The sequence below is a fragment of the Branchiostoma floridae genome, chromosome 8 (genome assembly GCF_000003815.2).
Source record: "Branchiostoma floridae strain S238N-H82 chromosome 8, Bfl_VNyyK, whole genome shotgun sequence".
In the NCBI taxonomy this organism is placed as follows: Eukaryota; Metazoa; Chordata; class Leptocardii; order Amphioxiformes; family Branchiostomatidae; genus Branchiostoma; species Branchiostoma floridae.
Window position 1 is genome coordinate 8,728,139 of NC_049986.1, and position 15,666 is coordinate 8,743,804.

Consider the following 15,666-nt stretch of genomic DNA (forward strand, 5'->3'; position numbering starts at 1 on the left):
AATTTTATTCTACATTTTCTTCCTAAAAGAATATCATTCTTCATATAAGAATTGTCCATGTGGTAAGCAAAATTAGAAAAAAATCTTTCTTGGCAGTGTTGACGCATCTGATATCTGATCTAAATCTTGATTTTCCTAACAGATAGAGTACTCTGCAAGGCATCCGGAGATCCACACTACTGTACTGCTGACCAGAGGCGTCATCATTTCCAAGGCGGGTGCACATACACGTTCGCCAAGGACTGTGTCGGCAACGACTTTACCGTAGAAACCAAAAACGTACCCTCACCCAGGAGGCCATCTGTTTCACTTGTGCGGGCAGTGTGGGTATATATAACCATTGATAATGTTACGTGGGTGATCTGCATTCTTCAACGCAGAGTTGTGAGGGTAAGAGAAATTACATTGTTTTGACAGCAATTGTTGAAAATTAGTTTTAGCTGTTCAAATACTAATGGATAGTTTGTGGCTTTTTTATCTGCACTGGATGTAGGCCAACTCCTTGAATTTTTTCAATGAAGCTGTATGGCAAAAAGTTTCACTACTAATGTTGAAACGGGTATTGTGGCGTCGCTCTGCCTCTAAATAACAGCCTTTGTTGTTTTTCTTATAAAACAGGTGAACGACGTGACCCGCACGCTTCCCCTCAGCCTAGCAGGTGGCCAGATCGATGTCAAACTCACTGGTAGGTTTGTCCGAATTGAGTTGGTGGAATTGTGCGTGGTCATCCTCTACGATGGACGTCACCAAGTCAAGGTGAGTATATTCCAGATAGTTATTAAGATTTCTTCATCTGGATCTGTTGTGCAGTTCAAGTGATTCACCTTTATCCGCAGGATAACCTATACCCGTTGTTACAAAGTATTTAGGGATATCAAGTCGACTGGTGGTTTTGAATTGCATAATTTTGAAAGTATGATTGCAATTTGAAAGCACCATCCATCTACTTGATACCACTAGATACTCAAACAAACAACCCCGCGGATAAAGGTGAACTAGCGTTGCAGACAGTTCAGTTTAGTTCATCATGTGCAGAAAGTTGTAGGTATCATCTTTTTGCTTACAAAAAGGCCATGTTGATTTTATTATATGGATGACAATTTATTTAGGAACCCAAACCTATTGCTAAATCCAAGTGGTCAGGAAGGTTGAATAAATGCCTGAACACACAGAAAATGGTATACCGAACAACAGATTCTTCAACTTTGTTCTTTCACATCTTCTTTGACCGTGGAATTGACCATTAGTATTCGTTGTCCGACATTGTCTTTTGCAATGTTTGGCTTATTTGCTTTGTACGATTTTCAGTATCGTTAAACATGGTCTAATGGCAATTCTCCATCCTGACATGGTGCTGTACTGTAATTGATATGAAAATAGCTGTCATTATAGGAATTCAACATAAGAAGAGGCATGTCATCTTATAGTAGGTTGGCATCTAAGAGGTGACATTATTACGCTGCTACAGGTGGAGATTCCACGTAACTACCAGAACAGGCTGTGTGGATTGTGCGGTAACTTCAACGGCAACAAGAACGATGACTACATGTTGCCAGATGGGTCCACCGCCCCGAATTGGAACGTATTCGGCAATGCTTGGCAGACCGACGATGAGTATGTTACGTTGATACAGACTATGTGGAGTGATATAGGTTGATGAATCCAATAGTACTCAATGTAATCTGTATCTGTATTATATTTTATATGACCCTGACCTCCCTCATGACCTCAATGAAAAGCGGCCAGCTGAATAAATAAAAGTTCAAACAAACAAACTATCTGTGATCCTAAAATGAATCCAAGTTAAAAAGGACGTTTCTTTGTAAAAAAAACAAAAAACAAAACAAAACAATGAGAAGTAATCTCATTGGTAAGCCTCTCAAAGCCTCTCGTATCGTCTTAAGGTAGCTAGCATGAAAGTGGGATCCAATCAATAAGAAACTGATGGCACGCTTTGGATCAACTATTTGGATCATGGAACCTAACCATGTTCTTGATTCAGTTAAAATTAAACAAGTGCTTTTAAAAAAGCTGGCATTTTGCCAATGTTTGCGTGTGTGAACGTTTTTTTCTAGTTATTAGAATGTCATATAAATAGAACAGAGTAACTAAACCTGATATTGGCGCATGGAGAGATTCACATATGTGCCTGAATCTAGATCTAGACGCCACCTGTTAAAATTTGCGTGAACTGCAGCAAATTTCACTACACTGCCTGTTTTTGAGTGAGCTCTGTTGCGGGGCATTTTTAAGTTTTTTTTTTTTAATTTTTATTTCTATTCGGCAAAAAAACGAAGCGGCGAATCCGTTAACCAAAGAAATAAATTGGTGTGGCCAAATGGATGTAAAAATTAGTATTTTAATGGTGTAAAAAAGAAAGAAAAAAATCTATCTCCCCGGATTCGAACCGGGTGCATTGGTTTAGAATGCGTAAACTTTAACCACTGCGCCAGTGCGAACTTGTTGAAAAAATGCCTGTTTTAACAGGTATAGAAATGTTTGGCATGAATTGAACAGGTCCGTTCATCTCAACATCACTCCATCACAACGGCCACTATTCTGGCCTCAGAGCATTTTGCCGCTAAGGCGGCAAAATGCAAAAAGAGAAGTTATATATGATTCCTAAAAATGCTGTATGATAACCTTCGAATTCCTTTGATAACGTGTGTTAATGATTGTGATATGACATTGTCTGTCCACGTCAGTTGCGAGGACAAAATGACAAACGTTTGGAACTAATTTGAACTGATTATTTCATTGATATTCATTTTCTGTCCACCTCAGTTGTGACGTAGACCCTCCGACCGGTGACCCTCCGACCCTAGGACCGTGTGACCCGCAATATTCGGACCCGTGTGACGTCCTTACAGATACGAGCGGCCCGTTTGCTACATGCATTCCTGTTGTAGACCCTACGCCTTACGTCGAAGACTGTGTCTACGACATGTGTCAAACGCAGACAGGCATTTGTTCAATCCTCGAGACATATTATGACACCTGTATGGAAGCAGGCGTGCCAGCCTTCGCGTGGCGCTCCCAAGACTTCTGTCGTAAGTTCTGTTTTCAGACTATTAGTCTATTAACTGCTACCGTGTTTCAGAGGGTCTTACAGATCAAGAAGACGCTCACAAGACGCTACAAGATCAACCTCCATGGCAGAAAATGAATGAACGATTAATTGGTTTTTATCAATTCATCTTAGCCTTGCTGCAATAAAGTGACCAGGACAGAACTAACATGGCAGGATATATCTCTTTCCATGGCTTCTCTCCCACTCAAAGTAATTCATGCAAAGTACAATTATTGATTATCAGTAACGATTACATTGAGTTTCCTTTGGAAGATGTGGTTGTAGTTCTGATTTCCCGACAACCTACCAATTGGAATGAACGCTTTGTTTTCTATAGCTATGGATTGCCCAGCAAACAGCCATTACTCTGCAAGCGCAAGCGCCTGCCCTGCAACCTGCGTGAACCCCGACGCCCCGGACAACTGCAACGTTTTCCCTGAATTTGGAGAAGGATGCGTGTGCGATGAGGGCTACAGGCAAAGTGGACAGGAGTGTGTACCGGCATCGCAATGTGGTTGCATCGACGTTTATGAGAACTACTATATGGTAAATGCGATTTATCGTGGGTCTACATTAGTATATCTGTAGTGCAAAACATCACTCCGAATATACCAATTACAAGATAGAAGTGCATGGTTCTATCATAGCCCTATTCAGTCTTGATTGGTCAAGAGTAACATAACCTGACTAGTACTTCTTGTGGCAATGCACCAAATAATGATGAAAAATGAAAGTAGAGCGCGGTCACACTGTCCAACCGTCGATATGCATACCGTAATGTATCTTGAGTCTTAATCTTGACGTGTTCTGTATATGTTTCTAGATCGGGGAACAATGGGGAACAGAAGACGGACAACAATGTGAGTGCGGATTTCCCTTTGGCCCCGGGTTCCCATGGATCACCTGTAATCCAGCGACCTGCAATGAAGAAGACGGCTACAGCTGGACGCTCGTGGATGGAGTATGGGGATGCCACTGCGTTTTACCCTGCTGTGGTGAGCTAAAAGTTTTACAATAGTTTCTTTCTAAATGATGCCATCTATCTTTTAAAACCCATTAAAGCTCATAGTTCATCGGGGGATGGGTCAGATAGCGCACCCAGGAAGGTCAAAGAGGATGGGATTTATGGGATAAAAGGATAAAAGTTCTAATGTGATCGTGCACGAGGAGTGCAAAGGGAACTTTACGTAGCATCTGCATTATTGAAGCCAAAGACTGCCCCATGACATATTTTAGCCTCCCAAACAGAATCACCCTTCAAGTAAACTGCAATGAACGATATAACAACTTTCACGTAAATTCACTCTATAGTGTTTTGTTGCGTGGAGTCTTGATGACAGGGCATATGTTAAAAACATTTCTTATATTAAATTTCATTAAAGTATGTAATCTGTGTCTTTCCTGTACTTTGCATGACCCTTATCTCACGGAAGGCGGCCTGTAGGCAGATTTTAACATAGCATAAATCATTAAGAAACAAACAAAATGTATGTCTGAATCCATCTTTGTGCCTGGCGCTAACAAGTTCACTTATGATAACGAGAAATTATTTGGTGTGTTCTTGACAGATAGAGCAATATGCTATGCAAACGGAGATCCACACTACTGTACCCCGGACGGAAGGCGTCATCATTTCCAAGGCCCGTGCAGATACGTATTCGCCAAAGACTGTGGAAACAGCAGTGACTTTACCGTGGAGGTACAACAAGTACCATCACAATGGAACCCAGCTGTTTCAATTGTGCGTCAAGTGTTCGTGATAGCGTACGGGTACGAAATAAAGATTGATCAAGGCCGTGTTGTGACGGTGAGTGGATTTATCAACTCCATAAAAAATCGCGAGATTGTTTTGGTTGGTCTCTGCACGTGTGTGTGTGTGTGTCGCCTGTCTGTCTGTGTTTCCGGATGCAAATGTATATTGTTTTCAGCATTACTTCAGAACCTCTTGGGGGATTATGATGATTGTATTTGGTAGACCACGTCAAGATAAAGGTCAAGATCAACTTCGGCATTCTGCTGCAGATCTGCCGACGTTATGTATGTCTTGTCCAGGACTTGCTATGGTCTTGAATATTCGGTGACAGCTCTTTCTCTATGGAAGAACTTTCTGACAAATGTATCACTTGTTATGTTTTTACAGAAGTTGATGAAAATCAGGATACCCCAGCATTATGAATCAACGTGACGGATGATTATGTTGTGCTACTAACTGTGATGCTTCTTACAATACTGTCAATCAATGTCACATATATGTCTGCAGTGTTTCTACCGTGTACTTGCAGTAGGTCTAGACGTCTTCGGGCATGAACTCGCAAATAAACATTCTCAACTACAAAATATATTGTTTTACTCCAAAAAGGTGACACCACCAGGGCCACCCCCGGTCACCCCAACCATCACACTTCCTCCACCCCCAGCAATGGGCAAGATCAGGATCACACAGAGCGGCCGGTATATCCGGGTAGAGCTGATAGAATTGTGTGTGGAGGTTCTCTACGACGGGAGACATGAAATCAAGGTGAACAAATTACTAACAGCTCCAGATTAACTTGTTGTGAACAGACAGTTTGGATAATTTTCCATTTTGACACGTTGTTCTCCGATGAAGGACAAAAAACTATTAAAAAAAGAATCAATGTCCTGGTATGCTAAGTGGGTACTGTACCCGAAAAGGAATCTCAATGCTCTTTTATATCAAGACAGAAATGCATAATATGTTACTATCATGTCCTGTTGATATAACTACCTATGTCGGTCAATTTATATAGAACGCAACAAAAAGACAATATCATACTTTCCTAAAGCAACACATAACGCTAGCTAGATTGTTTATACTAAAAAAATTATTACCATTCATAAAATAGATGACTTTCTTAGAATGGTTAGATATTAGCAACTCATGTAGATAAACTGTTTTGCATGTACAAGTTGCCACACATTGTATCCTCTACAGTTGTCGTGCATAAAGTTCTTCTTTTTCCTATAACACTGCTACAGGTGGAGATTCCAAGTAACTATCAGAATGACCTGTGTGGACTGTGCGGTAACTACAACGGCATACCGGGTGATGACTACATGTTACCAGATGGGACTGTCGCTTCGAACTGGAACGATTTCGGCAATAGCTGGGTGACAGACATCAATACGTATGTTATCTGAACACTGGTTTTATGATATAACATTTGTGACATATGATATGCCTACATATGTCACGTTTATTCCAAGATCAGGCTGCGCCTATGAATACGGCATCCTGTATCATTATAATACATAATACAACATTTATTCATTTGCTAATCCATGCCCGTAGGCTAATTGCTAGGGTATAGGCAGTAAAAAGTAACAAGTGTCTATTCTATACAGCTATCTATATGCATGATTCTACATTCTTTATTGGGAGGTTTGACTTCTTCTTTGGAGGCAATGGCTAATGAAAAGTCCCACGTCTTTATCAAATAAATAAATGATTAGTGGGTTCTGTAATGTAGTTTTTTTTAGGTCTACCAGCTGGTGAAAAGTTGGAAATATTGTTTTGATTCTGTGAAAAGGGTTGTTTCTTTCATCCTCATAATGGGGGCAGTTACACATAAAATGTATTTCATAACATTCTTACTTTGTATCACATTCTGTTTATTGGAAAATTTGTCTTCCCTACTGTGCACAAACTATTACAAGCAACCAGAAATGCTTTATTCAACACATAATGTCAAATATATATTATTGAACCAAAACATGGTCGAAGTAGCCAAAGTTAGCAAGCGCTTGTTATTATACAATGGAAGATAGTAGTGATTATTTCTGTACTGATAGTGGAAAAGTTTAGAATTTGAAAAATTGTCCCAAGTGGTACACCATGATCTGGAATAGCGGTCAGTGGATAAAAAATATTTTCTCAGATTGAAAAGGAATTTTTGTCCTGCAATGTCTCAAGTTGCTTGGCTATGCGAGGTCGCTTTATGAGCGTTAAGATCTCTTGAGTAATCTTTGACAAATGGCAAAAAGACAGACACTTGGAACTTCTTGAAGGGACTATTTCATCTCTTTATATTAATTTCTGTCCACCTCAGGTGTGATGGAGACCCCCCAACCGGTGAACCTCCGACCCTCGGACCGTGTGACCCGAACCTTTCGGACCCGTGTGAAGCGATCAGAGACCCATCGGGGCCGTTTGCTGATTGCCATCCATATCTAGATCCCGAGGCGTACTACAACAACTGCGTCTTCGACATGTGTCATACCGGGGAGTCCCTTTGTGAGAACATGGAGACATATTATGGCTTCTGTCTGCAGGAGGGATCGCCTCCCTTTGATTGGCGGCCTTCAATCCCTTGTCGTAAGTTCTGTTCTCAGACTCAATCTATATCTTGTATTTCAGAGCATTTTACAGATGTCACGAGAAGAAATCAGCACTGTACGTACAACATTCATGTTTGTAGATGATATTTAGAATGTTTTCCCGACAACCTAACTGGAATGAATGTTTTTTTATAGCAATGGATTGCGGAGCAAACAGCCATTACTCTACTTGCACAAGCCCCTGCCCTGCGACCTGTGTAGACCCCACCGCCCCAGATAGCTGCTTTGGAGAGTGTGTAGACGCCGGAGATAACTGTCTTCAGGACTGTGTGGAAGGCTGCGAGTGCGATGAAGGCTACATCCAAAGCGGTTCGGAATGCGTACTTCCTGTGGACTGTGGATGCACCGACGAAGATGGATTCTACCATCCGGTAATTGTGATTTAAGCCACACATACTTAATTTGATGGATGACATCCTCTGGAGACCTCGAAACTAATGCCCGAGGGCGATAAATAAAAATCTAACAGAAATGTTGCTAAATTACAGGACTAGACATCAAGTTCATTCTTTCCCAGGCTGGTTTGTCTCATGTTTACCCCCAGTAGCAGACAGTCGTCACCATTTCAATCATGCCCTGACCATGTGATCTAGAGAGTAGATTCTCTGGCAAGCATAAGATTATGATTGACCAGAGATGCTATTGGGTAACATATGGCTATTTTTTTTTAGTTTTGGAAAAAAGGCCAAAATCGAATAACATCCATAAAATCAAATCAGCGTGGCCTTATCGTGACTGCCTAAGTGTCTGTGCTGTAATTCATTACATCGGATATATCATCCGTAATTTCAACTTAGTAAAGTAGACGCTGTGGTTGTTTACTATGCATGCTTTCCTTAGGAAATTGAGCCCACACCATGGCTTAACTAATGGTATCGGATAAGAATGAAGATGGCCTGAAGCTCAGATTTGAAGTGATGATGACAGGATGTCAGAAGTAGTTGTCAAGCAGATAGTTGTGTGGTAATATTACTACTTAGGAAAAGTGAAAACTGTGGCTGGTGAACAGTGTAATTGTTATGATTCCCTTAATTTCCGAAATATCATCACACCATGGGTCAACTATGTACTGCATAAGGTGGTCTCGAGCTATCCTCCTTCAGCGAAACCTTGTTTTTCACTGAGGAACACACATTGGTAGAAGTAGTTTTCGATTTCACATTATGAAATGTGTGTTAAAGAATAATGAAATAGTATCTTTAACTCTAAAAAGCAATATGACTACTACTACTATCTTGAACTCTTGCTTTTTCCGTTAAATATATTTCCCGTTTCACCACAATTCAGCTTGGAGATGTATGGGAAGATGATGGTGAGGAATGTGAATGCTTTGCGGATGACACTATCGTCTGCGAAGGTAAGAGAACTTAAAACTGAAAAGACCATAAGACACCGTTTACATTTAGATAAACAGAAGACTGCTTTCAATATATAGGCCTCCATTATATTCTCTAATATGTTAATTTTAGCACACAATAAATACAGCCTTGCAGATTTGTCTGTAAAACTTTCCTATTTCCTGTTTATCTGATCTATAAGCAGAAGGAATTTCAAATGCTACTAGAAATAAAAAAAAAGAAATCCATGAAAAATGGAGGGTTTGCTTGTTCATGGAAACTACATCACAAATGTTTTTTATTTTTGCAGAAATCGATGGATGCGATCCCAACCCGTGCGATCCCAATGCTGCCTGTACAGACGTTCCAGCTCCTGGGACCGGTCAGGTCTGTACGTGTAACACTGGGTATACGGGCGACGGATACACATGTACAGGTAACATTTTCTTTATGGTGAGTAGATTTATTTAGCACTGAAAAAATTGTACTTATGGGCTCTGACTAATAAACCTCCAATGCTTGCAGTAAGCTTGTCAATATTGGATTATGTCTAGTTCACGTAGTGACCTATTGGTATCGTGCCCACATTTTTTCTGCAGATATCGATGGATGTGCTGGCAGCCCATGCGATGCCAATGCTGCCTGTGCAGACGTTGCAGCTCCTGGGACCGGTCAGGTCTGTACGTGTAACACTGGGTATACGGGCGACGGATACACATGTACAGGTAACATTTTTTTTCAATGGTGAGTAGATTTATTTAGCACTGAACAAATTGTACTTATGGGCTCTGACTAATAAACCTCCAATGCTTGCAGTAAGCTTGTCAATGTTGGATTATGTCTAGTTCACGAAGTGACCTATTGGTATCATTACCACATTTTCTGCAGATATCGATGGATGTGCTGGCAGCCCGTGCGATGCCAATGCTGCCTGTGCAGACGTTGCAGCTCCTGGGACCGGTCAGGTCTGTACGTGTAACACTGGGTATACGGGCAACGGATACACATGTACAGGTAAGATTATTTTTTATTAGGCCACAGCATGAAAATTTTATGGATGTCATCCTCCGCAGACTGCAAAAATAGTGCGATAGGGCGAAAAAATCAAGATTGGTGAAAAAACAAGATGGCTACATTTTCACAAATAGGCACCATACAGTTGTGATGACTGTTGTAATAAGAATAGTGAGAAAACAGGGTATCAGAGCCAACAAGGCATTCATTCCTGTATTTAAGACATGTGTTGGTGTGGTAAAAGTAACACTAGTGTGGTAGACTGGCATCACCAACAAAGTTGGTAACCACACTCATGGCTTCCATATTGGTGTCACTTTTACAACTATCCAATAATTTTAATGTCTACAGCTACAGTCCTGGGTACCTCGGAAGTGTCACTTTTACAAGTACAATTATCAGGCTACAACACAATATATTTGCTCATTTTGGTACTTTATCGTCATGTTGCCCATACGTGCAGAAGAAAAAATTTTTTTTTCTGAAATCAGGCGAAAATTAATGCGCGTACTGATGTCATCCATAAGATTCACTTGTTGTGGCCTTAGATTTATTTAGCAAGTAACAAATTGTACTTATGGGCTCTGACAAATAAAACTCCAATGCTTACAGTATGTTTGTCAATGTTGGAGTATTTCTAGTTCATCGTGCCCACATTTTTACCTAAATGAAAAATGGAGGTATAGTTTTTTGTCTGTCTGTGTGTGTGTGTGTGTCTGTGCGTGTGTTTGTGTTTACGGATATTTGTGGTAAGAATAACTTTAGAACCACTTGAGGGAATACGACGATATTTGGTACGTGGATAGGGGTTGGGTAGTCAAGGTCAATTTTGGGCCCCTAGTGTGTGACCTTGGTACTGCAGCAGAAGTTCATTTTTATTTTTACCTGGACATGCTATGGTCTTGATTTTTTTGTGGCAGATGATTTTTGGTGGCTTGTGATATAAGGAAGAAGTTTTGTATGTTTGGGTCCCCTAGCAGCTTGCCCTGGAACTGCAGGAGCGTTTTTGTCAAAATCTTCCAAGGAGCTTAACAGAACATAGGAATGATGGATTTCCGGATATTTGGTATGCAGGTAGCTGTGGCAGAAATTTACATAACAAAGTGCAAATTATGGAAATTTGACTGACCACACCAAACATAACAGAGGAGTTAAATCATAAGGTAGATACGTCATCATGATGGAGATACCTTACATGTATGTAACGTGTTTAGCTCTATGGGGGGATGTTCTTGTCTGTTAACATGTTCCTTTTGAGCTAGCTGCCAACACCTTAAGTATGGATGGAAATGTAAATAAGGACTTACATCATATGTCTCTGCAATTCAGTTGACCAATAAATGCCATGCCAACATGAATTTCTGCAGACACCGATGGATGCAATCCCGATCCGTGTGTTGCAATGGCTACTTGTACCGACAATATGGCTCCCATGACTGGTGCAGTCTGTACCTGTCCGCCAGGGTATCACGGAGATGGCAAAATTCATGGGACCGGATGTACAGGTAGTTTTCTGTTTGATGATGCTATTATACTAATGTACAAAGGAGTGTGGCACATCCTGATTAAGTAAACACTGCAATTGCACGAAGAAAAGTGGCGCTGCGTTTTCAAACATATATTAACAGTGCCAATTAATGTTTTGATGTACTTATGCTGGCTTGTGGTGTAGTGTGGTAAAACATCAACCGTGTTTGCATCTTTACAGACATCAGCGGTTGCGATCCGAATCCGTGTCATATCCTCGCTACCTGCGAAGATGTTCCTGCTCCAGGGACCGGTGCAGTTTGTATCTGCCCGTTTGGATATGAGGGCGATGGAACAATGGGTGGGACCGGGTGCACAGGTAAAATATCTTTACCCTTTTCAAGTAAGTTATGTTCTTCTCTCATGTGGAGTGAGTATTTTGTAATGTAAAGACATCAATCCCCACAATATGAAGGAAATTCTATGATGTAACAAACGTAAAGGCGCTAATAAGGTGGCACGGTGGCTTGTCGTTAGAGCTGTTTACTTGTCACTCACTCACTTGTCAGTTGCTCTTTTTCCGCAATACAGATGCGACCTGTCCTGTCAGGATCAATAAAGTTTTAAAAAAGAAACCTATATCTTGCACGAAATGACCTCGAATCCTTTTGAATATGTACGGGTATTTCTTTGTGTTTTTGGTGAATACAGGTGAAAGCAGGCGGATCCGACAATGGTTTCGTAACGAATCCGAACATCGGCATCCAGTTACAAGTTTAATACAGTTACTCAAGTTACTGTTACCTTGCTCATATAATAACCTGCTACCTATATCGCAATAAAGAAATGTTTCTTTTCACACACTGAAACAGTCATACAGTGCTCTCCACAAAGTCCTCCTACAAACGGTGCAGTGAGCGGCGGTAACTCCCCCGGAGACGAGGCCACCTTCACGTGTGACCCTGGTTACTACCTGGTGGGCGTTAATCCACTAGTCTGTCAGGCTGGTGGGACTTGGAGTGACACTGCACCAACATGCGTAGGTAAGATGTACAGACATAAAGGAAATTCTATGGTGTAACAAACGTAAAGGCGCTAATAAGGTGGTACGGTGGTTTTGTAGTTAGAGCTGATTGCTCACTCGCTCATTTGCATACAGCTGCGAAGTGTCCTGTCAGTATCAATACAGATTTTTAGTTTAGAAATCCCCTGGTAACTCCAGAGTCTACCTGTCACTAACTAGAGACAGCGACTGCCGTCTGGAACATTTGACTGTTTAAAAGTTCAATACAGTGCGAAGACAACGTGCGAAGGTATGATGTGCGAAGACAGCGTGCGAAGGTATGATGTACAGATGACAATGAATGTGTTCTTGAAATGAGCACCTGCAACAAAACGGCAAGCTTTGGTAACACTGTCGGCTCGTACACCAGTACTGCAAAGTCGGTTTCAAGCTAATATTACACTGCTACGTGCAAGTATTGTTTGTACTTAGTTCCAGTATACAACATAATGTCTTACTGTAATTCTCGACAAACTTTCTCATTGTCCTTTATCGGTCTTATCCACACTCATCTGTTGCAAAATGCTGCACAAAACGTTGATATCCCTAAGACCGGCTTAGTAAGTGTTTTTTTAAAAACACACATCGCGTAATTCACCAAATGTTGAACTCTGCAAAATGTGTCCTGATTATGTGTTCATTGATACATTATTTATTGCATTGTTTAAAAACAATTCCATAGTTGCGTACTCTATAAAATGCTCGTCGATTTTGGACATTGTTTGTACGCAATACCTTTGCTTCTTTACAGAGATCAATGGTTGTGATCCCGACCCGTGTGTTCCAATGGCTACCTGTGAAGACCTCCCACCTCCCGAAACCGGTGCGGTTTGTCACTGTCCACTTGGGTATGGAGGCGATGGATTCATGGATGGAACTGGGTGCACAGGTAATATTCTATCATAGACAATACCTTTTATTCGGTGTTTTTGTCTCTTGTCTGATATGTTTTATAGTTCTAAACAATCTAACTAAAGAGATAATGTTGGACATTGGTATAATTTTTGCATGAGTTTTTACGCATATTTTGACATTGTTTTGAAGTTATGATCAGAACTGTTGTTTATCTGTGTTTAATGATAAGAGTATGGTAAGATAGTTCTGTACCCCATTGTCAGACTAACCTCCTTTCAATATCTTCCCTATGATAGAGTTGACCCGGGACGACCTGTGTGTAATGCCAGGTAGGTACCAACACTTCCTGTGTGCGCGTTACTTGTAGCTTCCACTATGAGAACAATTTAACAATTTGGTGCGGACATGTTGGACGGGTAATGCTACATTTGCTGTCTTGTACTTTGTTTACGAAAAACAAGCATGCTGCCGATATTTCTGTTTTAGAAGTACCTATACTTTAATCTACAGTACCCTAGCTGTGCTGATCTTGTGATTTAAATTTGTTTGATACATTCAACAGGGAGAGGAATTTGCCGTGCATGCGGAGATCCACACTTCAGGACGTTCGACGGAAAGCGTCATCACTTCCAAGGCCCGTGTAGATACACATTCGCCAAGGACTGTGGAAACAGCAGCGACTTCACCGTAGAAGTACAGCACGTGCCCGTACCCCGCAGGCCAGTTGTGTCTGTTGTGCGTGAGGTGTACGTGATAGCATACGGGTACGAAATCGGAATTCTCCAAGGAAATGAAGTGACGGTGACGGTGAGATACATGTTTTTCACAGACCCGAGCTTTTGTGATAGCAACCAGCTGTGGCAATCAGAGACCTAATTTCATGTGCTCTACGTGCTCTCCAACCCTGTTATAAGACATATTCTTAGCAATGAAGGTTTTCTATGAATCAAGCTTAAAAGACATAAGTTTACTGTCTATACAGGATGGTGTCAGAATACTGGCTTTCTGTACATGAGCCACTTTGCCCGTCCTCTAAAACGCTGCATTCTTTATTGAAAGGTGAACGGAGTGACGTACACTGCCACTGGGTCGATTCCCTTCGAGCTTGCTATGGGCAAGATCCAGGTCACGTACCGAGGTATATGGGTTCACGTGCGGCTGGTAGAGTACTGCGTGGACGTCTTCTACAACGGGCGTCACTGTGTGAAGGTAAGTGCATTACTAACAAGGGCGATTCCCTATTCTCACAGGTTATTAAACGTGTTGGCAAAGGTACATTGTACCGTTTGCATTTTATCAGATTGCAATAAATCACACCCTCCTACACAATATTGACCCTCGCCGTAATGCAATACAATAGACGGGAGTCAACACATGCGTACGAGGGCGACACATCAATATTGCTTTATATTCAGTGAATTATCTAATCTAGGTAAATATCTCAAAAATAATTTTTCTTCAAACCCTGCTACAGGTGAGGGTGACGCCTTACTACTGGGGCAGGATGTGTGGACTGTGTGGTGACTTCAACGGTAACAGGGCCAATGACTTCATGTTGCCAGATGGGACCATCGCTCCGAACTGGAACGACTTCGGTCATAGCTGGCTGGTCGAGGACGAAGACGATGAGAGGTGTGCTTTGTTAATAGGCTATGTGGGCCTTGGTGCTATTTACAATTCACATTTCCATAAATAGTTATTGATAATCAAATGTCAGGAAAGTATGGGCAACGACGGAGAGTCATATGGGCACAGTTACCCAACACGCGTTACGCTAAAGGTGACAGAAGTATTCCAGACAACATTTCTCTTATGTAATATGCTTTGGGGACCGGCTACTGTGTGAATGTAGCAGCGGCAAATTTCTATAATTCAGAAGTCAACAGACAGATGAGCCTAACTGTGATAGCGCTTGGCAAGTACTGTTTATTTCTAGATCACCACGAAGCTATAATCACCATCCTACCTGCTTTTACAAACGTGTTTCCGTGATGTAATAATGACATTTCCTGCCCACCTCAGATGTGTAGTAGGTCCACCCCCGCCACCGTGTCCACATGGCTTGATGACAGTTGTGTCGGCAAATGACATGTGCGGACTTATTATGGATCATTACGGTCCGTTTGGTGTTTGCCATGACCTGGGGGTGGATCCTCAGGATTTCTTTGACGACTGCGTCTTCGACATGTGTGCACGGGACGGAGACATCGTGGGCCTCTGCGAGAACCTGGAGGCATACGCTGACGCCTGTGAGGAGGCCGGTGCGATCGGATTTACTTGGCGGAGTGCAACCCTTTGTCGTAAGTTCGATTCTAACGTAGGTTCTCCGATGTATTCTAACAAAATCTACAGGCCCGTAGCTGCTCATGTTGTAGTAATGTTTGCCTGCGCCAACTTTGACGCCGTATAACTGCCAAACTTGGTGACTTTTCCTAAAACATTTTTGTACTTTTCAATGTTGCCATAGCAACGGGTTTCTAAAAGGCATATTTTACCACATTTAC

General features: G+C 41.5%; 1 protein-coding gene across 1 annotated transcript in view; it reads left to right on the forward strand.

Annotated features, from left to right (window-relative positions):
* LOC118420591 (zonadhesin-like) overlaps positions 1 to 15,666 on the forward strand; it is a 266,452-nt gene that overhangs the window by 29,841 nt on the left and 220,945 nt on the right. Inside the window, exons 10-25 of the mRNA XM_035827423.1 lie at positions 143 to 390; positions 619 to 756; positions 1,469 to 1,614; positions 2,785 to 3,050; positions 3,408 to 3,616; positions 3,894 to 4,065; positions 4,639 to 4,877; positions 5,430 to 5,588; positions 6,068 to 6,216; positions 7,138 to 7,403; positions 7,562 to 7,797; positions 8,714 to 8,783; positions 9,074 to 9,199; positions 11,145 to 11,282; positions 11,486 to 11,623; positions 12,117 to 12,287. Of these exons, the coding sequence (XP_035683316.1) occupies positions 143 to 390; positions 619 to 756; positions 1,469 to 1,614; positions 2,785 to 3,050; positions 3,408 to 3,616; positions 3,894 to 4,065; positions 4,639 to 4,877; positions 5,430 to 5,588; positions 6,068 to 6,216; positions 7,138 to 7,403; positions 7,562 to 7,797; positions 8,714 to 8,783; positions 9,074 to 9,199; positions 11,145 to 11,282; positions 11,486 to 11,623; positions 12,117 to 12,287 (2,871 nt within the window). The remainder of the gene's footprint in view (positions 1 to 142; positions 391 to 618; positions 757 to 1,468; positions 1,615 to 2,784; positions 3,051 to 3,407; positions 3,617 to 3,893; positions 4,066 to 4,638; positions 4,878 to 5,429; positions 5,589 to 6,067; positions 6,217 to 7,137; positions 7,404 to 7,561; positions 7,798 to 8,713; positions 8,784 to 9,073; positions 9,200 to 11,144; positions 11,283 to 11,485; positions 11,624 to 12,116; positions 12,288 to 15,666) is intronic.